Source organism: Lissotriton vulgaris, chromosome 12 (assembly GCF_964263255.1).
Source record: "Lissotriton vulgaris chromosome 12, aLisVul1.2, whole genome shotgun sequence".
NCBI classification, from domain to species: domain Eukaryota; kingdom Metazoa; phylum Chordata; class Amphibia; order Caudata; family Salamandridae; genus Lissotriton; species Lissotriton vulgaris.
Genome location: NC_141700.1, coordinates 113,238,782 through 113,264,695, shown reverse-complemented (window position 1 = coordinate 113,264,695; position 25,914 = coordinate 113,238,782). Strand labels below are relative to the sequence as shown.

Below are 25,914 nucleotides of genomic sequence, written 5' to 3'. Positions count from 1 at the left end.
TCCCAGTAGGGCCCACCAGTTGATATTTTGGAGTGGGCAACAGCACGCGTGACACAAATAAGGGAAGCAGCCCAAGGATTGTCTTAGAATGACTTTTCTCAGTGGGTAATAAACTCATTACTGTATGTTTTCTCCTTCTCGCGCCTCATTAGCATAAGCTGACCTTTGGACAGGGTGGGTACAAATGCTCTCTTGTCACTTTAAGTGCCCTGTTGAACGAGCTGTGCATTTTAAGTGCTGCTACCATATGCTCTTGTTTTTTAGGTTCAGCCCTAAAACCTGCCTCTCTCGTCCTTGTTTCTGTAAATCAGTGACTAGCCTGGGCTCTGCTTATCGAGGGCTCTCTGGCTACAAGCCCTCGCGGTTCCCGCCATCAGCAGGTGCCGGTGCCTGCTCCAAGGGGTATCTCGGATACAGCACACCTCACCACTCTCTGTTGCTGGAGAAAGCATTTCCATTTTGTAGATATTTTTGATTGTTTCTGTGCTGTGAACCTATAACACAGGTTCTTGACAAACAGCAGTAAAACTCTCCAAGAAACAAGGCTTTCCATAGGAAACTATACGTCATTGTATCATAATAGACCTTAGCGTCTATTGAGCAATAGCTATGTAATACTTCTTAAGCTCCCTATAGAACTGCTTTTGTTTTAATAATAAACGATCCTGCCGCCAAATTTTAGACCCTGATCTTAACTAGTTAGGAAAATCTAAAATGGAGGGTTCGAGAGTTTGACTCAAGATCTGTTCAAAACTTTGTAGTTCTATGCAGTACTGCAATCTCTGTACCTTTATTTGTGTAACCATGTGGGTTTTCTTCCTGTTCCTACAAGAGGACCCTTTTGGTGACAAAGTGTTCATGACTGCACAAGAGGATGGTGTCATTACTTGGATGTCTTGGCCTCAAAAGAAAGAGAGGTTAGGGCAGACAGGCCTGTGACGTAGAGTGGCCTATGTAGTTAAGAAGTAGGTGCAATGATGGGGAATTTGAGAATCAATATCAATTTTACATTCTGGAATTTATGAGTATAGCAGGCAGTGTTTTTGAGATGGCATGCAATCTGTTGGTGTAAACATTTAGAAAGAAAACAAACCAAATGCAGTGAGATCCTACAGCAGTTTTAAATTCTGCTCTGAATGAATGTGGCTGTAAGCAGTCTTTAAAGAAGTACTTTAACTTTCTGGGAAGAGGCAGAGACTTGCCACAAAAAGCAACCACCCTACCCTATCAATCAGCGCGACATTTAAGCACATCTCAGTACCTGTAATTAACATTTGACAACACAATTGAGAAAGTTAAGATCTGAATTTGTTTAAGACCTGTGATATCATTTCTAGAAATTTTGCATCGTGTCCCATTGTATGCAATGTACTCAATACTAGAGGTGGTTGAGCCAACAAATTAACAGGGAGACCCGAGCCAAGGGTCTGGCACGGATCGTACAGCCTGTGACCGAGCCGAGCCCTAAAAATATGTGTTGTGTAAATCATGCAACAAACTGTAAAATATGATAAAGCCTCTTCAAAGTTCACAAAGTGTATTTCTTAAACATGTGGAAGCTTTGACTTTAAAAAGGCACATTGTAGCACTGCACTGAGAAGTACTTATTAAAAGTGATAGTTTTGTACAACCGATAGTATGAGCTCACATATTCTAAAGTGTGTTTGTACGCGATAAAGAAGAAGTAACTGCTTTGGTGAATAAAATATTTGCCTAAGATCACACCATTCAAACAGGGAAGCTGTGATTTATCCAGGTTTTCTGGTTTCACTTCATGAAAGCTCAGCTCAATATGGACTCGAGGTTCCAACAGGACACGAGCCAAGCCAGAGCCAGGCTTTCAGGTTCGAGCTTTCAGTGACTCACCCACCTCTATTGAATATTTGCAAAACCAGCAAGCAATGGCAAAGCCAATAGGTCTTGCCCATACAAGATCTATTGGCTTTGGAAATGTGTTTTGCCATGTTATACAACAGTGTGGCTGCTGTTCCCCATGGCTAAAAGTTAGTGGCGTGGAGGGTCTTAAAGAGAAGTAAAGTGTTGTAGACTGAATTTGGTGGAGAAGAGTGTCATAGAGTGGATTAGGGGGAGTAGAGTGTCGTAGAGTGGATTAGGGGGGAGTAGAGTGTCGCTGAGTAGAGGGGAGTAGAGCTCAGTGATTCAGTGGCATAGAGGGTGGTAGAGCGGGGTGGGGTGGAATAAGGTGGAGTGGATTGAGGTAGTGGGGTGGATTGCATTTGGGTAGATTGGGATGGATTGGGGTACAGTGGGTTGGATTGAGTGGTGAGTGGGATGGAATGGATGGGGTGGATTGGAGTGGAGTGTATTAGATTTGTTTGGGGTGGGGTGGATTAGAGTGGATTATAGTGCACTGGATTAGAGTCTGGTGGTTTGGAGTTAGGGGAGGGGAATTAGAGTGGAGGGGTACATTGGAGTGGAGTGGGCTGTATGGGACTGGACTGGACTGGGTGGGGTGGATTGGATTGGAGTGTGGTGGGCCGGGTGGATTGGATTGAGTTGGATAACTGAAATGAGATGGGGTGTATTTGAGTAAAGTGGGGTGCATTGGACTGCAGTAGAGTGGGTAGATTTGAGTGGGGTGGACTGAATTGGATTGGCATGGAGTGGGATGAATTGGAGTAGTTTGGATTGCAGTTGGTTGGATTGGATTGGAGTGAGTGGATTTGATTTAGGTGGTTGAATTGAGGTAAAGTGGGATGGGGTAAACTGGATTGGGATGGGGTAAACTGGATTGGGATGGGGTGGATTGGGATGGGGTGGATTGGGATGGCGTGGATTGGGGTGGGGTGGATTGGGGTGGATTGGAGTGAGGTGCGGTGGATTGGAGTGAGGTGCGGTGGATTGGAGTGAGGTGAGGTGGATTGGAGTGAGGTGAGGTGAGGTGGATTGGAGTGGGCGGATTGTTTTGGATTAGAGTGGGGCATAATGGAGGCAGTGGGGCAGATTGCTCTGGACTGGAGTGGGGCAGTGTAGGAAACTGGGTACTAAGCCTGCCCTGGGCGAAGGTGTTCTCACCTCCTCCAAGCAGGATGTTCATTCTAGGAGGAAGCCTCAAAGGCCCAGCCGACTTTGTTTCCGACCCTGGGCCTCTCCAGGTAGTAGAGGTGCCCAACCCCTGTCCTAACTCCACTTTTTTGCTGTAGGAAAATAAGTAAGATTATGAGGTGTGGCCACATTCTGGCAGCACCAGCCCTAAGGCTGGCCAGCTGGCGTGGACCCCACTTTTCAGATCCCTCCATGTTGTTTGGAAGGAATTAGCATTCTAGGATCAGGGTTATGCCCACTTCCCACAAAAAGTGTTCATATAGGGGGTGTACGCAGCACCCTAAAGGTACGTAGCCCATGGACTACTACCTGTCACTCCCTGTAAACGCCCCTAAATTGAGTAGGTGGCACCCCTGAACCCAAGAACTCAGATTCGACAGATCAACAGAAGAAGGACGAAGAAAAGTTACTGCCTGTCGAGAACTGTAGCAGAACGTTGGTGTGAAACTCTGCTGTCCTCAACCTTCTGTCACAATCGCGACAGAGTGAGTCGTCCTGCGAGCTGGAGAACTACCAAAGCCTTGGTTAACCTGCCCACACTTCAAAAACCACTGGCAGTCTCCTTGGAAAAAGGAGCTACTCCCCTACAGTCTGCAGGCACCGACCAGCAGAGTCCGGTCCACTACCTTGCAGCTCCCCGGCCCGACTGACGCCGCAGAAGACCAGGAAATTGTTTTGTATTGGAGTGAGGTAGATTGTTTTGTATTGGAGTCGGGTAGATTGTTATGTATCGGAGTGGGGCCCATTGTTGTGGATTGAAGCGGGATGGATTGGAGTAGGGCAGATTGGAGTGGAGCAGATTGTTTTGAATTGGAGTTGGGCAGAATGAAGTGAGGCACATTATTTTGGATTGGAGTGGGCAGATTGGATTGGGTGGGGCAGATTGTTTTGGATTGGAGTGGGGCATATTGGATTGGATGGGGCAGATTGTTTTGGATTGGAGTGAGGCAGACTAGAGTCGGATGGGTTGGGAGGTTTGGAATGTGGTGGATTTAAGTAGATTGGAGAGGGGTGTGTTGGCGTGTACTGCACAATAATGTGTTCCAGCATCATTTCAGAAATTACACATAAGAAAGAAACAATGTTGCTTTGCAATAAAATAATCCTCATCATTTGAGAACAGTGCCCACAAGCAAAAACAAAAGAAAACATGAGTGCAAAATGAGAAAAGAAGATTTGGCAAAATAAAAAAAAAGGTAATTATAGAAAATGAAAATCTTTGCAATTTTATTTGTCTTGCTCTGCTCGTTTTCTCTAGTCACATGCATTCTGTTTGCAGGGCACTAAAAGTTCAAACGGAACAAAATAGTACCTCAATCACGTAGGGAGCTCAAGACAGGCACTAATTAAGTTGAATCAATCAATGCCTGGCCCCTGCTCCACAGAAAGGAACGGAAATGATGTTAGGCCTGCCTTGACGAATTACGAGGCTGTAAGAAGAGTGACACGCAAGCCAACAAATGGTAAGCAACGGCTGGGCTCCAAACACTTTTGTTAACAACAGTGTCTCGCAAGCGAGAAGTATACACTCGTACTACTCTTGCAGGCTCGACCCTCAAAAGGACCCCGTGCTACTTCAGCAGAAACGTTTGATACAATGAGGTATAGTTAAAGTTTGTGTATGGTGTAAAATGATTTGTACAAAGTATCCATATATAATTATGTTACAAAATTAAACACCGCCCCATCTTAAAATATAGCAAGGCTGCAGATAACCACGTTGATCCAAGAGCTCAGGGAGCCAATGAACAGATACAACGGTCTTTAGAATGGATGTGTCCAGGGCACAAGTCCTAAAAAAATTAATGGGGGACGCTGAAAGGTGGCTTGCACTCAGTTGCAGTTTATAGTTATCGAGGTCCCGGTAAAATAAGTGGGGGGGACGCTGTCCACCCGCGTGGTACCCCGACTCGAGCTCTGTGTCTGATATTGGCCTAACTCTACAGTAGTCACCCTGTATGGTTTGTGTGTCTCTGTTCTTCACTGGACCAAATCCACACGTTACCTTAATCAGTGCCAATGCATAGTAAAGACGTCAGTAGTGGTAACGCATAAATTGACCGGCACAAGAACAGCCTAACACAGAATATATGTTTTTTACGTCTCGCCTATTCTATCCCTCAGGGATAAATAGGTGAGATTATAGTAAGCGGAAAAGAAAAGTCTACCTAGCTGCAGACCGTGTACAGTTCATGTAAGCTATGCACGTGCACATCATCTCCAGCCACATCACACACCACCATTTGTTTGTGCTTCGGCATCATACTTCAAAGGCTGCCGCTCCCCCGCCCCCGCATCAGACTTGAAAGGAATGACCTCCCCCGCCCCTACCACAGCAATGCAGAGAGCTTTTTTTTTCTTTCCACATGGCTCATTACTTATTTCCTGTCTTTCTCAGGCTCATATTTTACTTTCTTCTCTGACTCATGTTTTTTTCGTCGGATCGTGCATTTCTTTCCCCACTCTTTTGTCTGCTAGTGCTTTTTTCCCCACTCTTGTCGGCTCAAGCTTTCCCCCCTCTCTTTCATCAGCACCTGCTCCCCCAACTCTTTCTCAGTGCATTTTTTTCCCCACGCCTCACACTGCTGCATGCCTCACACTGTTGCACGCCACACACTGCTGCACGCCACACACTGCTGCACGACTCACACTGCTGCACGACTCACACTGCTGCACGCCACACACTACTGCACGCCGCACACTGCTGCACGCCACACACTGCTGCACGCCTCACACTGCTGCACGCCTCACACTGCTGCACGCCTCACACTGCTGCACGCCTCACACTGCTGCACGCCTCACACTGCTGCACGCCTCACACTGCTGCACACTGCACTCCACACTGCTGCACTCCACACTACTGCACGCCACACACTGCTGCACGCCACACACTGCTGCACGCCACACACTGCTGCACGCCACACACTGCTGCATGTCACACACTGCTGCACACCACACACTGCTGCACGCCTCACAGTGCTGTACGCTGCACAATGCTGCATTACTCACACTGCTGCATGCTGCACACTGCCACACGCCTCACACTGCCGCACGCCTCACACTGCCGCACGCCTCACACTGCCGCACGCCTCACGCTGCCGCACGCCTCACGCTGCCGCACGCCTCACGCTGCCGCACGCCTCACACTGCCGCACGTCTCACACTGCCGCACGCCTCACACTGCCGCACGCCTCACGCTGCCGCACGCCTCACACTGCCGCACGCCTCACGCTGCTGCACGCCTCACAGCCGCACGCCTCACACTGCTGCATTACTCACACTGCTGCATGCCGCACACTGCTGCACGCCACACACTGCTGCACGCCACACACTGCTGCACGCCTCACACTGCTGCACGCCACACACTGCTGCACGCCTCACACTGCTGCACGCCACACACTGCTGCACGCCTCACACTGCTGCACGCCTCACACTGCTGCACGCCTCACACTGCTGCACGCCTCACACTGCTGCACGCCTCACACTGCTGCACGCCTCACACTGATGCACGCCTCACACTGCATCAGGCCACACTGCATCAGGCCACACTGCATCACGCCACACACTGCTGCACGCCACACACTGCTGCACACTGCTGCATTACTCACACTGCTGCATTACTCACACTGCTGCATGCTGCACACTGCTGCATGCTGCACACTGCTGCACGACACAATGCTGCACACCTCACACTGCTGCACGCCTCACACTGCTGCACGCTGCTGCATTTCTCACACTGCTGGATGCTGCACACTGCTGCACGCCTCACACTGCCGCACTCCTCACACTGCCGCACGCCTCACACTGCCGCACACTGCCGCACGCCTCACACTGCCGCACGCCTCACACTGCCGCACGCCTCACACTGCCGCACGCCTCACACTGCCGCACGCCTCACAATGCCGCACGCCGCACACTGCCGCACGCCGCACACTGCTGCACGCCGCACACTGCTGCACGCCACACACTGCTGCACGCCTCACACTGCTGCACGCATCACACTGCTGCACGCCTCACACTGCTGCACGCCGCACACTGCTGCACGCCGCACACTGCTGCACGCCGCACACTGCTGCACGCCCCACACTGCTGCACGCCCCACACTGCTGCACGCCCCACATTGCTGCACGCCGCACACTGCTGCACGCCGCACACTGCTGCATTACTCACACTGCTGCATTACTCACACTGCTGCCTGCCACACACTGCTGCACGCCTCACACTGCTGCACGCCTCACAACACCACCACATCACTCAGGGACACCACCATATCACTCTAGGACACCACCACATCACTCAGAGACACCGCCACATCACTCAGGGACACCACCACATCACTCCGGGACACCGCCACATCACTCAGGGACACCGCCACATCAATCAGGGACACCGCCACATCACTCAGGGACACCGCCACATCACTCAGGGACACCGCCACATCACTCAGGGACACCGCCACATCACTCAGGGACACCGCCACATCACTCAGGGACACCGCCACATCACTCAGGGACACAGGCACATCACTCAGGGACACAGGCACATCACTCAGGGACACAGGCACATCACTCAGGGACACAGGCACATCACTCAGGGACACAGGCACATCACTCAGGGACACCGCCACATCACTCAGGGGCACCACCACATCACTCAGGGGCACCACCACATCACTCAGGGGCACCACCACATCACTCTGGGACACCACCACATCACTCTGGGACACCACCACATCACTCTGGGACACCACCACATCACTCTGGGACACCACCACATCACTCTGGGACACCACCACATCACTCTGGGACACCACCACATCACTCTGGGACACCACCACATCACTTTGGGACACCACCACACCACTCTAATACACCACCACATCACTCAGCCTAACCACATCACTCCGCACCACAACCAATCAATCAATCATGACATTTATATAGCGCACTACTCACCCGGAGGGTCTCAAGGCGCTTGGGGAGGGGGGGTCCGCTACTGCTCGAACAGCCAGGTCTTGAGCTGCTTCCTGAAGGCGAGGTGGTCCCGGGTCAGGCGGATGTGGGTCGGGAGGGAGTTCCAGGTCTTGGCGGCCAGGTAGGAGAAGGACCTTCCTCCTGTTGTGGCTCTTCGGATGCGGGGGACGGCGGCGAGGGCGTGGCTGGTTGATCGGAGCTGGCTTGTGGGAGTGTTGAAGTTGATGCAGCTGTTGAGGTATCTTGGGCCTTGGTTGTGTAGGGCTTTGTGTGCGTGAGTGAGGAGAGGGAAGGTGATTCTCTTGTTGACCGGGAGCCAGTGCAGATCTCTCAGGTGTCCGGAGATGTGGCTGTGTCGGGGGATGTCGAGGATGAGTCTGTCTGAGGCGTTCTGGATTCGCTGGAGTCTCTTCTGGAGCTTGGAGGGGCACCACAGCTTCACTCAGCACCACAACAGCTTCACTCAGCCCCACATCAGCACTGCCCTTGCTTGCTACCAACAAGCATTGCCATAGCCAATCGGACTCGCATTAGGAAAGTGTAAGCAAATCCTGTGCACACAGATAGGTGGTCCTGAAGTCAGGACTCGACAAATAGGAGCAAAATATCTTGAGGTTGAAATGAAGGTCGGACACCAAATATTCGTATGTGAAGAAGATTTATAAGTCATTTGAGTCAGTACATGTGATCAAGCCAGCCGACACGTGTTTCGTCACACCGTGAAGGAGATGTGACTCATCAGAGCTGTTGATGCTTGAAAGTAGTCAAAGGCGTAGTAGCGGTTCAAAATATACTGCCGGCCACGTGTGAACATTGAAAGGGATGGATCAATGTATGCCCTGCTCGTAGTTACGGGATCGGTGAATCCGGACGGGTGCGTCCCAGATTCAGACACCTATCTCATAAGCGTGTGCACAGGATTTGTTTCTCTTCTGTTTGGTATATGCCTTCCTACACCAGTGCAGGGGTTGTTTGCCGTCTGGGTTTGTTTTCCCCTGACCTGTTTTGCACCGCGTGGTTGTTGCACCTACAGACATACTAAGTGATCACACAGCCTTGAGCGCCACATCTTCTTTTCCTCTCAATTCAAACCCAATTTCCTTATTCAAACAGGAAAGTGTAAGCTATTGGCTTTTTGAATAAAAATGCTATTAATTTATATATTTTTAGAGCCAACACATGGTCATTTACAATACCAATAGCTCACACTTCCCTAATGCGAGACCTATTGCATTGCAAATGCTTGTTTAGCTACGTTTCTTACTTAGAGGTAACCGTTATCAGTTGTTTATTTTTTTCTGAAATGTCCGATATCTAATTTTCTATGGGGCAAGGGCGCCATCAAGTGGCAGTCCGTGGTATTACTGTCTGCCAGTATCTGCAGTTTAAGTTGCACTTGCTCAACTCAGGCGTTGTGGCGAGTAAAGTCAACATTGAAGAAGCCTGTAGGTTTTAATTTGGGTTTATATTAAAAAGTACACGTGAGTTGAGGCGTTTCATATTTAATTTAGTTGAAGTCATTATTCTGCGAGGTAGTTATCAATGAAAGTATCGTTGTCAAGGTAGGAACCATACGCCATGTGAGAAAATTCGAAGACACATTTTATTCTTCTGGAGGTGACAAAAATCGTTTTCAAATATAGTCACATATATTTAGCGTAACCTGTCAAAAAAAAGTAGAAAGCGTGTTACAGCATGGTGGGAAACACCCACTTTAGGGGGTCGGCCTGTTCTTTGCAGCCAATGCAGAGTTGTCTCCAAATCATCATATATAAAACTGCTTTCTTACAAGCCACCCAGAAAATAGGTATCTGATATTCTATATATAAAGGAGCATTTTCTACGTGGTATGTACAGTAAATAAGTGCTGTCTGCTCTTCGTTTATCCACTCAAACCTGGTAAACTATGTGCTGTGTTCTTGGTGAATTAATATATATTCACTAACAAACCAAAGGCTATAGGCATGTCCTTTTTTTTTTTTCTTTTTTTATTCGACATTTTTATTGGACATTTCAGTTATAATCAAGAAAACGACGTGTGAACACTCGGTATATTGAAACACATACATTTCGTAAATGCAAGAATCATGAAAAGCAAATAATGGTTACAGTAGGGACAATTCGGGTGTTCATAGTCCCATTCAGGTGAGCCAAAATAGTAGCCGAGTGCCACATCTATTATCTCAAGGCCATAAGAAGGAGAAGGCCGAGGAGTAAAGAGAAGTAACAGAAAAGGAGCAATAGACAAAGAGAAGAAGAAGAGGGGTTTAGGAGTTGCGCCTTGGGGTAGCGAAACCCCGGGTTGTTCACGGAGGTTTATGAACACTAAAATAGTTGTCAAGTGAATTCCACATGTTTCTTCGTGCGGGACGCCAGGGTGAGAGCTGAAGGGTGATATTATCTGCTCCTCGGAGGTTGATCACCCAGTTCAACCAGCAGGCGAAACTAGCCTTCTTTGTATCCTTCCGGTGGTTAAGGAAAACCTTGACTGCTGCCATGAGTAGGAGGTCTAACAGGGCCCTATCAGGATCACTAAGCTGCTCAGCCATAACAAAGCCAAAGACTAGAAAGGGGAGTTCTTTGGGAGGCAAAACAGCAAATAACCTATATATGAAATCAAATATTCTGCTCCAGTTGGTTGAGACACACTCACATTGGCGGATGAGGTGATCTAAATCCCCTTCCGCACTATTGCAGTTCCAGCAAAAAGCATCGGGCTGATTTTGTGGGCATAGAGACGCGCGGGAGTCCAAAAGACTGCATGAGCCAGAATTTGGTTTGTGATCAAGTAGGGCTTATTTTATGTCTCATGCAAGATTTCCATGCCTTGGACCAATCAGAATCAGAGATTGTAAAGGAAGCGAGAGTGGACCAATACTGTGTGGTGCGAACAGTTAAACTGCCTGGAAGACTGTGGGCTTAGCAGTTTATATAACCTTGAGACTTGGTGTCCTAGTCTATTTATTCTGGAGAAATACGTTGGGAGAGAAGGATGTGTGGAGGAGAGATCTGCCTTTGTAAGGGCTGTTTTTATGTTCAGGAAGGAATAGAAATCGGAGACATTGATTCCATATTTCGACTGAATTTCTGTGAAAGGAAGAGGGTAAGTTCCTTCATAGAGTTGGTGTGGGAAGAGGATACCACTCTCGATCCAAGCTTGGTTGTAAAGTAGTTTGCCTTTATATATGATCTTAGGGTTCTTCCAGATCGATTCCCATCTAGACCGACGTATTGAGGTATCAAGCAATTTGTCAATTTTAAGCAGGGCCGACTTGATATTATTAAAAATGGACTTCGAGCAAGGAATTAGATTCGCTCTCATAGTCAGGACTGAGATTGGATGAATATCCCCCAGAAGGGCCTTCTCTAGTTCTAGCCACACAGGCGAGTACCCAACGGGGGGAGACAGCCAATAGGAGCCTTGTTTGGCTAAGAATGCCGTTTGGTATCCTTTGAAATCAGGAAGGTTGACTCCGTCCATGGACTTGTCTAGCTGCAACTTCTGTAAACTGATTCTCGTCTTTTTACCTTTCCAAATGAAACTTGTGAGTGTCATGTCTAATTTGTGATAGAAGTCTTGGGATAATACCAGGGGGAGCATAGTGATTAGGTAGTTGACCAGTGGAGTAATCATCATTTTGATGGTCTCAATTCTTCCCCACCAAGTAATAAAGCGAGGAGACCAACCATCCAGTTGTTTTTTGATTTTCTCGAGGGTCGAAGCTTCGTTGTGTTGGAGGGTCTCAATAGTGGAGCTACTGAACTCGATCCCAAAGTATTTGATATAACTGCTTTGCCAGCATAAACCGGATGAGCCTAACACTTCTCTATTTGTAAAAATGTTTAGAGGTTTAACTTCGGATTTATCTCGGTTTAACTTATAACCCGAATGTGATGAATAGATGTCGATAGCTTCCATAAGTGCCACTATGGAGACCTCAGGCTGCTCAGTGATCACCAGGCTATCGTCCGCGTAGGCCGCAAGTTTTACTCTAGTGTTTCTGACTGAGATCCCACTAATATTATCATTTTGTTCAATAGCGCGAAGGAGCGGTTCTAGAGCCAGTAGAAAAAGGGCAGGCGAGAGGGGGCATCCCTGTCTAGTCCCTTGTTCTAGATGAAAGGGTTCAGAGAGTGAGCTGTTTATAGCAATTCTGGCAGAAGGGTGGGAATATAAGGCCATGGCCATATTAATATATGCATCCCCCAAATTAAAGATGTGCATGCATTGACGTACAAAAGGCCACGACACCCTATCAAACGCCTTCTCCGCGTCGAGAGTGATTGCAACCGCGGGAAAGTCTGAAATATTTGATCTTTCTAATACATGGCATAATAGTCTCATGTTGTCGTTGGACAACCGGTGTTTTAGAAACCCTACCTGAGAGCTACTAATCAGAGTTGGCAAGATAGAATTTAGTCTGCAAGCTAGTGTTTTCGCATAAATCTTACAGTCTAAATTTATGAGCGAAATTTGTCTATAATTTTTCGTTAGTAACGGATCTTTCCCTTTCTTTGGAATGACTATTATGGTTGCTTCACTCATCGTGAGGGTGACACTACCTTCCGTTGAGAATGATTGAAACAGGTTTAAAAGCACGGGATTAAGGGGGTCTTTGAATGTTTTATAAAAATTGACTGTGAACCTGTCCGGACCTGGTGCCTTATTATTCTTCAACATTTTGATCGAGTCTGAAATTTCTTTAACTGTAAATGGAGCTCCTAATTTCACCTTGTCATCCTCAGATACTCGGGGTAGATGGATGGACTTTAAATACTCTGCGCAATCCTCCACATTGAATTGTACTTTGTTTTTATATAGGTCTTCATAAAAAGATTGAAAGGTGCGTAGAATATCCTTCTGTTTTAGTTTGGGTATTATTAGTTTGATCCTTGATAGAGGTGATGTGGAATTGTTTCCTCTTGTGTTTAAGGTAGGACGCCAGGAGTTTCCCTGCTTTATTACCATCGCTAAGTTTCTGTGCTTTAAATTTATTCATCCATACCCCCACCCGTTTGCTTAGTATGGCATTATATTTATATTTCAGGTTGGTCAGGCGGTCCAAAATGGATGTATCTCGTAAGTTAGTGGTGTGAGATGATTCCAACCTTTTAACCTCCTTTTCTAGAGACTCCAGCTCCGAGTTTAGCTCCTTGTTCATGCGCGCACTGATCCCTATGATTGTGCCTCTTATTGTGGCTTTAAAGGCGTCCCAAACTGTTGAGATATCTGAGTCTGGCTGGGTATTTAGTTCAAAGTATTCTCTTATGGCAAGTTCTATCTGCCATCGTTTTGGAGGAATAAGGGTGTGTGAGCCTGCTAGCTTCATATGAATGCAGGAATGGTCTGAAACTAATTTTGGGGCTATTCCGGTCTCATCTATGAGGTGTGTAAAGGGGTTTGAGATGAATAAATAATCGATTCTAGAGTAATAATTGTGTGGTGTCGAATAGAAGGTGTAATCGCGTCCGTCTGGGTTTTGTCAACGCCATGAGTCGTGTAAGTGGAATTTGGAGCATAAACGCAACAATGCCTCGTGGGAGTGTGAATGGTGATACGCGCATTTAGATTGCCTGTCTAGGAAGGGATCCAAGTGGAGATTGAAATCCCCGCCAACCACCAATAGCTCATCTTGGGGAATGTTCTCCATTTCTTTCGAAACATACTCCCAGAATTCAGGGCATCTGCATTTGGCCCATAAATATTTACCAAGTGAATGTGGTCTTCATCTCTCTGTAGGTGAGCTATGCTTAGTCTGCCCTCATTATCATTAGTGTGGGAGATCAGGGCTATATTTGATTTCTTTGAGATAAGAGTGATCACACCTCTCTTTTTATGAATAGCAGGGGAGCACAGCATGTGGGAAGTCCAATGTTTAAATAAATCTACATCCTCTTTATTTAGCTTAGTCTCTTGTAGGAGAATTATATCGCCTTTAGTTTTTGCAAGATAGTCTAAAATCTTTTTTCGCTTAATGGGATGGTTAAGACCCTTGACATTTAGCGAGACTATGTTCAGGCTATCTGCCAGAGTTTTGTCGGGTGTCATGACAGCTATGTGAATGGGAGGAAAATGATGAGCAGAGGATGACCCTCAAGAAGGTAGAAGGGGGCCCCACTGGAAGTGTAACGACGTCAACCTGTGACATCGAGTCGGAGAACTCACTCATAAGAACCTGGATCAGGTCGCTACGCTTTCGCTGGTAGAACATGTGGAATGGATATCGTACGGAGCAAAACGCTATGGCGACAGCGGAAGATAAAGAGAAAAGAAAGAAGAAAAAGACAAGGAGGAAAGAGAACAGAGCACAGCAAGACAATACTGAAACATCCAAATTTACTATCCCTTTGACAAACACCCTTCCCCCCCCTTCCTACCCCTACCCCCTTCCACCCGTCGCCCCGCCCCAACCTCCAACCCAAAAACTCGACCTTATGAGCTGCGACGGCGATACTGTCTAAGCTCAACACCGGAATGCATATAAATAACTGAAACAGTGTGATTGCTAACTCATCCCTAATTATTTTTACTGTTTGAACTGTACTACTTTATTCTCTCGGATGATCATCGTGCAACTGGAAGCGACTTACTCATAGGATCGCGACTAGTATAAACAAACATAACCAACACAACTAGTTGTAGCAAAACTGTAAGGCAACTATGTCCCTCGTAGAACAAAATAATGGAATATGTGAACTGAAATCTGGCATACGAACAGCCGTGTGCAATATCCAGCACATGTGTTGTAATGGTGTTCTAGGCTCTTCAAGGAATTTTAGGCATTTTAGGCATAACTGTCATACGTGGGTCATGTCCTTCTTAAGGTCAGATTTTAAACACCCACAACCATAGAAGTTCCGTAGTTATCCATAAGTAGCTATAACTCGTGCCCTAAGATATTACTTTCACCTCTGCCATGCTCTGTTTTCTCATCAATAATTTTACAGCAAACGTTGCAGTGATATTACCAATGATGTCATAGAAGATGTCATGAGTGATGTATGTAATATGTGGGGTAATTAGCAGTGCATGGTGATGGTGCGAGTTATAGTTACCTTAGGGCACAAGTTATAGTCACTTGAGATAACTCTAACTGCTACATTTCTATGGTTTTGTGTGTTTAAAATCTGAACCTAAGTATAACTGCCCTGCAACCATTTTTTTTGGTGTGAATTTCTAAAGTTTTTAAAAATTCTATTTCCTAGCTATAACGTCCCTGTATCCTTTGTTTTTTTCAGTGATTTTCTACTGTTTTCAATGTTATTTTCTAACTATAACGTCCCTGTAACCTTTGGAATAACACATTTAACACAGTTGGTGTGTCAGTGACTCTATTTGTGTCAATGGGTGTGTGAGTGGCTGTGTGGGTGTTTCAGTAGCTGTGTGAGTGACTGTATTGGGTGTATTGGTGGGTATGTAAAAGTGTGGTTGTGTGGGTCTGTGAGTGGTTGTGTGAGTGACTGTATGGGTGTGTGGGTCTTTGAGTGAGTGTTAGCTGTATGTATGTGTGTGAGGGGGTGGTTGTGTGGGTCTGTGAGTGGGTCATTAGTGGCTGTGTGGGTCTATGAGTAGGTGTGTATGGATCTGTGAGTGGGTTTGTGACTGGTTGAGTCTGAGTGGGTGTGTGAATGGATGTGTGAGTGGATGTATGGTTGTATGAGTGGCTGTATGGGCCTGTGAGTGGGTGTGTAAGTGGCTGTATGTGTGTGTGAGAGATGTGTAGGTCTGTGAGTGGGTCCCAGTGTTTGAGTGGTTGTGTGGATCTATGAGTGGGTGTGTGAGTGGGTGTACACATTTTGGGACCCCCCCTTTGCTCAGTCACTGCCTGATTAATCACCCCAACACTTTCCAGATAGCAGCTGAAGTGACTGTCGTACTAGTTTTGAAAATTTCATAAAGATTTGTCATATATTCCAATAGAAAGTTGACATTTATCCACTGTTGGTATATAGCTGGTAAAAAAGGGACCGGTCATTGTATTAACAAAAAGTCTGCTACATCAGAGAGACGTAGCTCTGTAACTAGACTTAAAACCTTCAGCAATGTGCAGTTGATGAAAAAGATTACCACAGCATTTTTCTACAAACCATACAGAGTGCTTGCAGCGACATGGCAATTTCCAGGGTATAAAGTAAAATGTTGTCTTCGATCACAGTGAAGTGGGTGGTACTTGGCGATTTTAGCACTTTACAATCACTATTCGCTTGAGTGGAAGATTATTTTATTATAGTGGTGGTATGCTTTGAGTCTATTCATATTGAGCAGTATTTATATACTCTGTACAGTACAGCACAGTAATACTATCATGCAGTACTTGTAGTGGCCAGTACCTTAAGGCCTGTTAGATTTGTATAGTGCTGCATTCCCATTAACGGATAGCCCATCCGCCTTATTACAAGTGCTTGGCGGTTTTAAATCAGGTTGATGACCTAGATATAGCTCTCGAGTATTCCGCTAGTGGATGCCAAGTGTATTATTTTTTAAATATTATTATTTTGTTTTTTTAAATGAGCAAACGTAGTCAACATGGATATCACATTACTTCCCAACAAAGACACCTAGTGCAGAGTAGAAGAAATTAAGTAGTTGGCTGATTCAGTATCTGTGGCCTAGTGATGGGGATGTGGGCTAGTGGCACTGGCATGGAGTAGTCGTGAGGCCGCGCTCTAGTAACAAAGGTCTTGTCTGCAGGAGGTGTGGACAGGTAACCGAGATATGCTGTACTGGAGAAAATAAATTCTACTGATTAGCTTCGGAATCATGACTAGTTCTGAGCCTGTTTCTCCCTGTTGACTATGTGTTTGCTCATGAGTATAGACTTTATCCAGCTGTGTTTCTGTGTTTTATCTTGCAAAATCGAGACAACTTAGGGACTGGCTAGCTATTAAAAAAAAAAAAAAAAAACTTTTGCCTAATTGACTTGTATGAGCAGTGCGATCATCTTTATTCCCATTTGGTTTTACGCTGCTTTTTATTTTCAGGAGAGTAACCAGGAGAGCCTGGGGGTGCACGCTGTTCTGGGGAATGAAGCCTGTGACCTCGATTCCATGGTGTCTGCGATCACACTGGCCTACTTTCTAGCAAAGGTAGGTGCCACGAACCTTGCATGTGTTGATTCTTACCTCCTGATTTGATAGTGTGACAACGGGAAATACGCTTCTCAGCGCGCAATACATGTAATTTTGACAGCAACATTATCTTTGCAAACTTCTGTTGCCGCTGGAGTTTTTGAACTCCCTTTCGTGGTACACTCCATTTCCTCCTGCTTAACCAGGGAGTAACTCGGCGGGATAGTGGGGCGGTCTCCTTGGTATGAATATATCATATGAACCTGAAACCGTTAAAGCGTGGACACACTGCGGACCTCTATAGAGGCGAGATAGAACAAAAAAGTATAAGCGAACCCGCTGACCTGCTGTGTGTCATCGTTCCCATAACTATATTTCCTCTCTTGTGCCTACGCTTTCCTCCAGCCTCCCGTAGACTGAGCCTGCTCGCTCCTGAGTCTTCAGTCTGGTTATACTGCTTCCCGGAACATGCCTATTCCTGAGGACGAGAGCTCCCAAACCTTAGCTTTTTCAAGCCCAGCTCTCCTAAACCTGCAGACCCCAAAACCTGCATTCTCCCAAACTTGCATTGCACCGAAGACCGGTATCTTGCATGCTGCTGTTGTAGGTACCATAAGAAAGGCTGGCTTTCTCAGTATTTGGGGCGCAGTGGCATGGACGCCTCAAGAGTTACGATGCTAATGGACTGCATTATTATGATAATAAAATATGACTGTTATGATATTAAACACTTGCCTCTTATTGGTATTGAGTCTGAACTAAAAGCTTCATATTTCATTAATGTAATTAGGATAAAAGGCTAAGCCTGCCTGGATGTTGATGTATATACATATAGGTTCTCGTATCTTGCAACCCTAGCTAGGAAGTGCTGTATCAAACCTGGTACCTAGGAGTTCCACATAGATCTCTGCAGCAGATCCATAACTATTTAGTGCTGGCTTGCTCAATTTAGAGGATGAAGCATAAAATTACTACTGGTTAGGTCTTTCAAGGTGCTTTTTAATGATCTTTTTCACTCCTGTCGTCACAGACTTCTTCAGAGACAAACTTGGCCTTCATTCCAGTGCTCAACATCCCTCGTTCAGACTACCCCTTGCGAAGCGAGGGCACGTTCCTCCTGAGAGAGAGCGGGATCCGTGACGAACTGCTGATCTTCCGGGATGAGATTGACCTGCACATGCTTCACGAGGCCGGCCTCCTCTCGCTCACACTGGTAGATCACAATGTGTTACCCAGGTGAGGAGTGTGCCCCAGACCCTACTCTGAGGTGTCCAAAACCAAGAACACATCACTAATGCCACCAGTATAGTCATTTTGATTCGAATTCCGAATTTTATATGCTTTATTCACTTAATTGTGTTTATAGATTTTAGAAGATGCAAACTAGAGGTCCAATGTAAGCATCTATAATATAATTTAATGTAAAGCAACGTAGCACTGTGCAAGGGAAGAGTATGTGGCGCAGTGTGATTGAAAACAGGACTTCCTTGAAGCTAAATGGTTTTCTTTGAACCCATACGTGGTAACTAATCAATGTAGCTTCTTCTAAAGAGGAAGTTCTTTGCCTTCTTCCTAAAGTTACGAAGTGAATGTACTAGTTGGATGTGTGTTTGAATGGAGTATCAGATCTTTGGTGCCTAATAGAGAAAGCCTGTCAGTTTGTCTTACACACATTTGTGTTTGTAAATTTTTACTGGTACCAAGTGTGAAGAACAGTGGAGTCAAACAATGTGCGATCAATTTTTTTGAGAAGTTCCACAAATGCACAAGAACAAATAATAGCGGAGATTAAAAGACGTTGAATATATTAAGCTTGATTTGTGTTCTTTAAGTTCAATGGTAGCTCATACAGTACACAATGCAGGAGGGAAAAACAGTGAAATTATAAAAGAAATGGAGCTTCTAATCGGGCATTCACAGAACTAAATATCACATAGGTATGCCATTGACTCAGTGATCCTACGTAATAAGTCCACACCAAAAACAAATTTGGGGAAATGCAGGATGGGGAATGGAAGGGGCAATAAAGTCATCTAAGGGCAGCTTGAGTTTCTGGACACCTACATTTAATGATATTGACAAGTGAAATGGGTTTCTGCAGTATCTGATATGGGACAGAAATGTATTCAGTTATTTCTGTATATTCCAGAAATCTGGATGGGCTTGTATTGCAGTCATCTGCATTGCAATCCCCGCTCCACCTCCACTGATAGCTTAGTGTTTTTGCCTGTTTCCATCAGTTTGTTATATATCTCAGTGCTATTCCTACCATAAGGTCACCTAGCAGCCACTTCTGGTCCCCGGGCATCTCTTAAGGTGACAGATCACAAGAACTCTTTGGCTAAAGACATTGGTACACACACAGGTGATCTCTTTAAGGTGGCCTTGATTTTCCTCTAGAAGCCTCTTAAATGCACTCAAAAAGCATGTGGTTGATGTACCTTGAGCCTTGGTCAAGGTACTCTCAGCCCTTGGTCAATTTAGAGTGTGGGTCAAATTGCAGTGACCCCTCTGTTGATTACAACAAGCCTTGTGTCGATTAGTAGTTTTCCTTTTACTTTGAGCGTTGGGTCAATTTACATAGAACCTTGGATCCAGAGTCTTAGCTCAATGTACAATAAGCATTTACTTCATTTATCCTGAACTCTCGGTCAATTTACCATGACCCGTGATTTGATTTACAGTGTTGCTTGTATCCATTTACTATAAGCCTTGGGTCAATTTGCCATAAGTATCGGTTGATTTATAGTGAGCCCTGAGACTAATTACAGTAGGTGTTTTGTCGAGATATAGTAAGCCTCGTAACTATTTATGATGAGGCTTGTGTCGATTTACCGTGAGCCTTGGATCTATTTACTATAAGCATTAGATCTATTTACACTGAGCCTTGGGTATAGTTGCAGTGTTGGCAGAGCAATGAGTTTAAAGGCATGCTTTGAAGAGCTTTGCCGTAGTTGAGTACTTAAGTAGAAAGAAGTATAAACCATTTAAGTTGAAACATCAGCAGACCATTGTCACATCAGTCAAAGTAATGTAACCCTGGTTTAATAATTAATCTTTGTTTGCCGAAATTGACCTTGAAACCGTAATATTATAATCTGAGACATTATATTCTCAGGATACATGGGTGTTTACGAAGCAGTTCTTACATTAATGTTAAATTAATTACTTTTTTGATCAAATAATTTGTTAACTTATGTTAATTGGTTCGCCTTTTCATACATATTACAAATTGTTGACTGTCATGATTTCATTGGGACATTGCCTTTTCACAGATTTAATGGGTGGTCTTAGCCATGATCTCCTGGATAGTGCTGAACCGCCCGGATGTCGCCGTTAGGCAAGTAATTTCATAGACCTCATAGTCAGTGAGGTCATGGAGGACATGGAAATGGATGACATTGTTAGTCATGTCATAAAAGACGTTGTCAATTATGTCAGCGGCTTTGGCATTCATTCATGGATTAGAGTCGGCAATGCAGTGGATAGCATTGTCATGGAAGGCATTGGCAGAGACGGTCTGACTGGCCTCATATTATAATGCTATCAGCGATGGTCTGTAATTGCCTCAGATAGCTCTCACAATGTCATGCCTCTTGTAAATTAAATAAATGCATGTATTTCTACTTCCAAAGGGGGGATGAATCCCTGGAAGAGGCTGTGACGGAAGTGATCGACCACCACGCCCTGGAACTAAGGGCCTCACCCGCTTGCAAAGTCACTGTGGAGCCGGTGGGATCATGCACCACGCTAGTAGCAGAGAAGATCTTTAAAGTGGCACCACACCTCCTGGACACACAGGTGGCATCGTTGTTGCATGGTAGGCATCTTGCTCATTTTTATAATTGGTCATTTAAAAAGATTTGGCAATGGGTAATTTGTGCAACTGACTGTAGGGAAACTGTTTTGCATGCTAGAATGTATCAAATCGGCTCTAAGAATGCTTTATATCCAGCATTGAGATATGCCAAAACTTTTAAGGCTTCCTAAAAATGTTCATGAAGGTTGTAGTGCAGTTGGGAGATATCTGCAAATGTTTGTAGTTCCACCACTATGGAACCTGTGAGTCAACCTTTTAGACGCTTGCCTCTTTTGTAGCACGTGCTGATTCCACAGCGTTTGTCTGCGGCACCTAGGTAATCTCTTCATTTTATGCTGTGATGCGTACAAATTCTTTTTTTACAGTAGACTCTTTCATGTGGCATTATTGTCTGCAAATCTAGAGTATTAGGTGGGGAGACATACGCTTATCTTCATCACATCTTTCCCAGCCTGATCCTTTGTATCCACTGTACAATTATTAATAATTGTGTACTTTGCGACTCAAGTAACGGTGGGTGGCCCGTTTGGTGCACTGTTGGGGCAAGCTCGTTTCAAAGAAGTGTTTCAGTTTGAGGTATTAATGTGTATGCCGTGTCGCCATAAACACTTATTGTGTTTTCGATATATATATCATTTTTCAAATGTCAACACTATTTTTGCATGCACATATTAAAATGATTTATAGACGTATGTACCTTGCAGGTAGACTGAAAGTGTTCCACAGTGTTCTGACGAACAATGAAGAGAGACGGTGTGTGCCCTCCAAGCACTTCCTTAAGTATCAGAACTATTGCAAAGACAAATATTAAAATGTTTTTGAGCGGAGGAAATCTTTCTCAAACATTATTTAGTTTTTTTGGAGAGTCTGTTTAATGTGACAATTTAGGCACCTGTACACAATAGAAATCAGCACCCTACAATCTAAGACTTAACCCCTTCCACGCGGGGGTAATTCCCCCGCGGTGCGGGGGGGGGGGGGGGCGCGGTGCTCATGACAAGCCCAGCTCGTCATGCTGCACAGTGGAGCTGTGCTCATGACGAGCTGAGCTCGTCACGAATCGGCCCACTCCCATGGAACGCCCGCACAGGAAGGGAATTAGCCCCGCGTGGGCTTTCCGCTGCAGTTATGACGAGCTCAGCTAGTCATAAGCACGGCTCCACTGTGCCTCATGACGAGTAGATCGTGCTAAGCGCCGAAGGGGTCAAGTTCAAAGGTGCTTCCTTCACCCATTCTCCATTGGTCCCTAATTTCATGTAACCAGGGTACCCACTGTCACCAGTGCTAAGTGGGTACATCACACATTTGGGCCAGACAGGGTGCTGCTCAGAGTAGATGTAAAACTCTCCAAAGACTGGGAGGAGCCTCATTTTTAGGCCAAGCCTGGCAGCGAATGCTCTGCCCTGCGAGGCATGCTGTATTCAGTTAGTGACTTGAAGCTTCACCCATATTTTTCATTGGCTTGTGTCTTTGTCCACTGTAAACTGTGGCTGTTCATTGGTCAATAGGCTTAGTAGTCCCTCCTTAGTAGCGCTTTGTCTAATTTTGTAACCTTCCATGGCGACACCCCTTGTTAGGTGTATTGTTACTCGGTAGGCTTTAATTACAGCCTCCAGGCACTATTTTCTCAAACAGCTTTGTCCTGTCTGCTGTTGCAGGCAGGACACGCTCTCTCCTAAAACGTTATTTAAAAAAAATGTATAGCACGGGCGCCGATCGCATTTACAGCGCAATAGGTCTCGCATTTGCGAGAGTATAATCTATAGGCATTGTAAATGACAATGCCTTTTATTTATCTGTTTTAAAGCCAACACATAAATAAAAGGCATTGTCAATCACAATGTCAATAGCTCAAATTCTCGTAAATGCGAGACGTATTGAGGCTTGTTGTCCTTTATTGTGAAGAGACCATTTACTGGGCCTCAGAATGAGGGCTGGCTTGTGGCAGGGTCGAGCTGGGTCCAGGGCGCCAATCTTCAAAGGGCGAAAAGAATTTTGTGGATTAAGGTTATGTAAATAGCAACACCTTTCTCACTTGGCACCAATTATTCTGTTTAAAGCACAGTGATTTAATCATTGTTAATCGTGTTGCTTGTGCTGTTTTTAACACTGTCTGCTGCTTTCTTTGCCCTCCCATCTTGCACTTAGTCCCTGCCTTAATGTTGCCACACAATGCCCTCACAACAGACAGCTAAGTTGTGGGTGTAACGAATGAGCTGGTGGAGTTGTGCAGATGTTTGTGTTCAGAGGACAAACTGTGCTCTGAAGTAATCAGCCAGGCACTGACAGGTGAAAAAAAAAGGGACCTCCTTAATACCTTATTTTATTCGCTAGCAGCAGGCAAGGGTGCCAAATTTCAACCTGCCCAGGGCGCTATCCCATCAAGGGTAATCTCTGCTCTGAATTCAATTCGTAAATGGCACAGAAAATGTACAATATCACCCCAGCAGAGTGGTAAGCAGAAGAACTATGTAGAAAGGAGAAACACCATAATTGCGGTCAAGCAGCTAGGTTTTTAGGTATTATTGCCGATTCACCAGGATGTTTCGAGATCAGTCATAATACGGTAATCAAACTAACTCCCACTGAAGCTTCATTGGAATCCTTTGACGTTGAAAGTGCAACTCATCTTGGTACTAACTTCCTAATGAGTTCTCTTCAGAGCAGAATCTTGTTACCACATCAAATCTTTGGGACAAACTATCCCCAATTGATTGTTTCATTCACGATTGTTGCAATAGTCGAGATTTCGCTCATAGGGAGGTTTTACGGGAATAACGCTAGCAATTTATCCCAATACGGTTTCTAGCTACAAATAAAAAACAGTAAATTTCATGGCCCTGCAACTTTATTTCTTATTTAAAATGCATATATTGATTTATGAGTTATTTTTTTAATAAGAAATGTACATTTTATCACTGCAATACATTAGGTGATTGGCAGTGAAATGGTAACATACAGAGGTGGTGAAGGTGATTGGTTAAAGGTGGACAATGCCTTGCTAATATTTGGATTAGGCATCGTGCCAATATCAACTCCATTTACCTTAAAGATGTTTTAATTTAAAGAATTTTATTACAGCCCTATGGAAGAGTCCATCGCTAAATTCCTTTCTTCTTTTTTTTTAAATAAAACTATAGAATTTCATATTTTATTGCTACAATTTCTTCCTGATCTGTGTCCTAGGGCATGCACATATGGACTTGTAAGCATGGAATGAAATAGTCTTTCTTTGTGTTTTCTTTCCTTTCAAGGCACAATTGTCCTAGATTGTGTTAATATGGCGCCGGCTGCAGGGAAAGTGACCCCTAAAGACACAGAATACGTTACTCTTTTGGAGTCCAGGTTTCCCAATCTCCAAAGGAGGGATGTCATCTTTGACCAACTTCAGAAAGCCAAGTTTGATGTGACAGGTACTGTGTCCATCGTATGCTGTGCCGCTGGTGGTCTGGTTATAAATGAGGTCTTTGATGATAGTCCAGACGCGCTAGCTGTCTTCTGCAAGACTGAACCCCTTTTCAAGGTGCTTGGGCACTGGATAGTGTTCCTCGACACCTGAATATCTTGTGCACCTGCTTTGCTGCCCATGAAACATCCTCGAACATGTGTGTTTTTTGTTGTAGGTCTCACCACTGAGCAGGTGCTACGAAAGGACCTGAAAGCGTTGAACAGCCGGGAGATCAGTCTGGCTATCAGTGCCATCTACATGACTCTGGAGGTGGGTGATTCTTCGGTGGGTGGTTTGCTGCTCCCCAGCAGCTACCAGTACTGAGTTCAATGTGGACGTGAGAATAAAGCGTAATGTTGTCATCCCCTAGCTCTGTTCCAGGGGATGCTTTTGAGGGTGTGAATGCAATTAGTTCACTAAATCGCAGATTATGCATTTGCTAAATGTTCTTTTTTTATTTTTTTACATGGTACACCTTTTTTGGGATTCGTAAAGGGGTTGTAACTAATTTATAAAGGGGAATTTGTCCCTGTAGGACAACTTCCTCTTTGGGGTTTATAATGGGTTTCCCTGTGGGTAGTGTTCTAGGAGACCGCTGCATGCTCTCCCTAATGCATTTTCATACAGGTTTTTTAAAATTTTCCTTTAAGGAACATGTGCTGCTTTAAAAATATATGTTTCATGTTTTGGAATGCGAAAGCGGGTCTGCTGTTTCTTGTGGACCACAATTTGCCGTTTTTAAAGTAATTTACAGAGGTTCATAAATAGCAACCTGCAGTCACTCAGTGCGGACTTTTTTTAGTGGTGTGACCTGTCAGTACACCGGCCACATCATGAAAAGAAATGCAGGTCATAAAAGGTCAGCAGGCTGGCCTTAATTGAAAGAGCAACCAGAGGTAGTCCCCCTAGAGCCTGTAGAAAACAACTCAAGGATCACCTGTTTTCTCCAGCACTTAAACCTACCAGCCTTCAGAAAACAAATGAAGGCTGTACTAGTCTGTCAGCATCCAGTCCTTCACAATACCATCTCAAAACCCTTTTCCTACAAACGCCCACCATACCAGCCATCTGGAAAAAGCTCAAACTGCGCGGGTTCCAGTGACGTAACCTATAAGACATTCATGAAACAATTCGAAATATGCCTCTTCCTCCAACACTTTGACCCACCAATACTCGTAAGCCGGCCCTTCCAACATTTCTGTCTCCTTCCCCTCAGAAAATAAATCCAGAACCTCTTTTGTCTTAACATCCAACCTATCATGCACCAAACAAAACCCTGGGGCATCAACATCTGAAGCCTTCATAGAAAAGCTGTCCGGTTGCCTGAATGTACAAGTGAGACCTGTGTGATGATGTGACTTGGTTCTATGAGGAGTGTTCCAGCATAGAACTAAGTCAGTGTTCTGTTCCATCATGTGAACCTTGTCAAGTTCTAACTTTGGCAGTTATCTCTGTTGGCTGTTGGATGTGGTTGTTTAATAAAGACCTCTCACTTAAACCTTGTTGGGCCTGAATACTTCATTATTACAACCTGCACA

At 45.1% G+C, this 25,914-nt stretch overlaps 1 protein-coding gene across 1 annotated transcript in view; it reads left to right on the top strand.

The window, feature by feature from the left end:
• Window positions 1–25,914, top strand: part of PRUNE1 (prune exopolyphosphatase 1) — an 80,967-nt gene that overhangs the window by 39,224 nt on the left and 15,829 nt on the right. Inside the window, exons 2-6 of the mRNA XM_086947441.1 lie at window positions 17,022–17,126; window positions 18,139–18,344; window positions 20,744–20,928; window positions 24,183–24,341; window positions 24,552–24,646. Coding sequence (XP_086803567.1) covers window positions 17,022–17,126; window positions 18,139–18,344; window positions 20,744–20,928; window positions 24,183–24,341; window positions 24,552–24,646 — 750 coding nt within the window. The remainder of the gene's footprint in view (window positions 1–17,021; window positions 17,127–18,138; window positions 18,345–20,743; window positions 20,929–24,182; window positions 24,342–24,551; window positions 24,647–25,914) is intronic.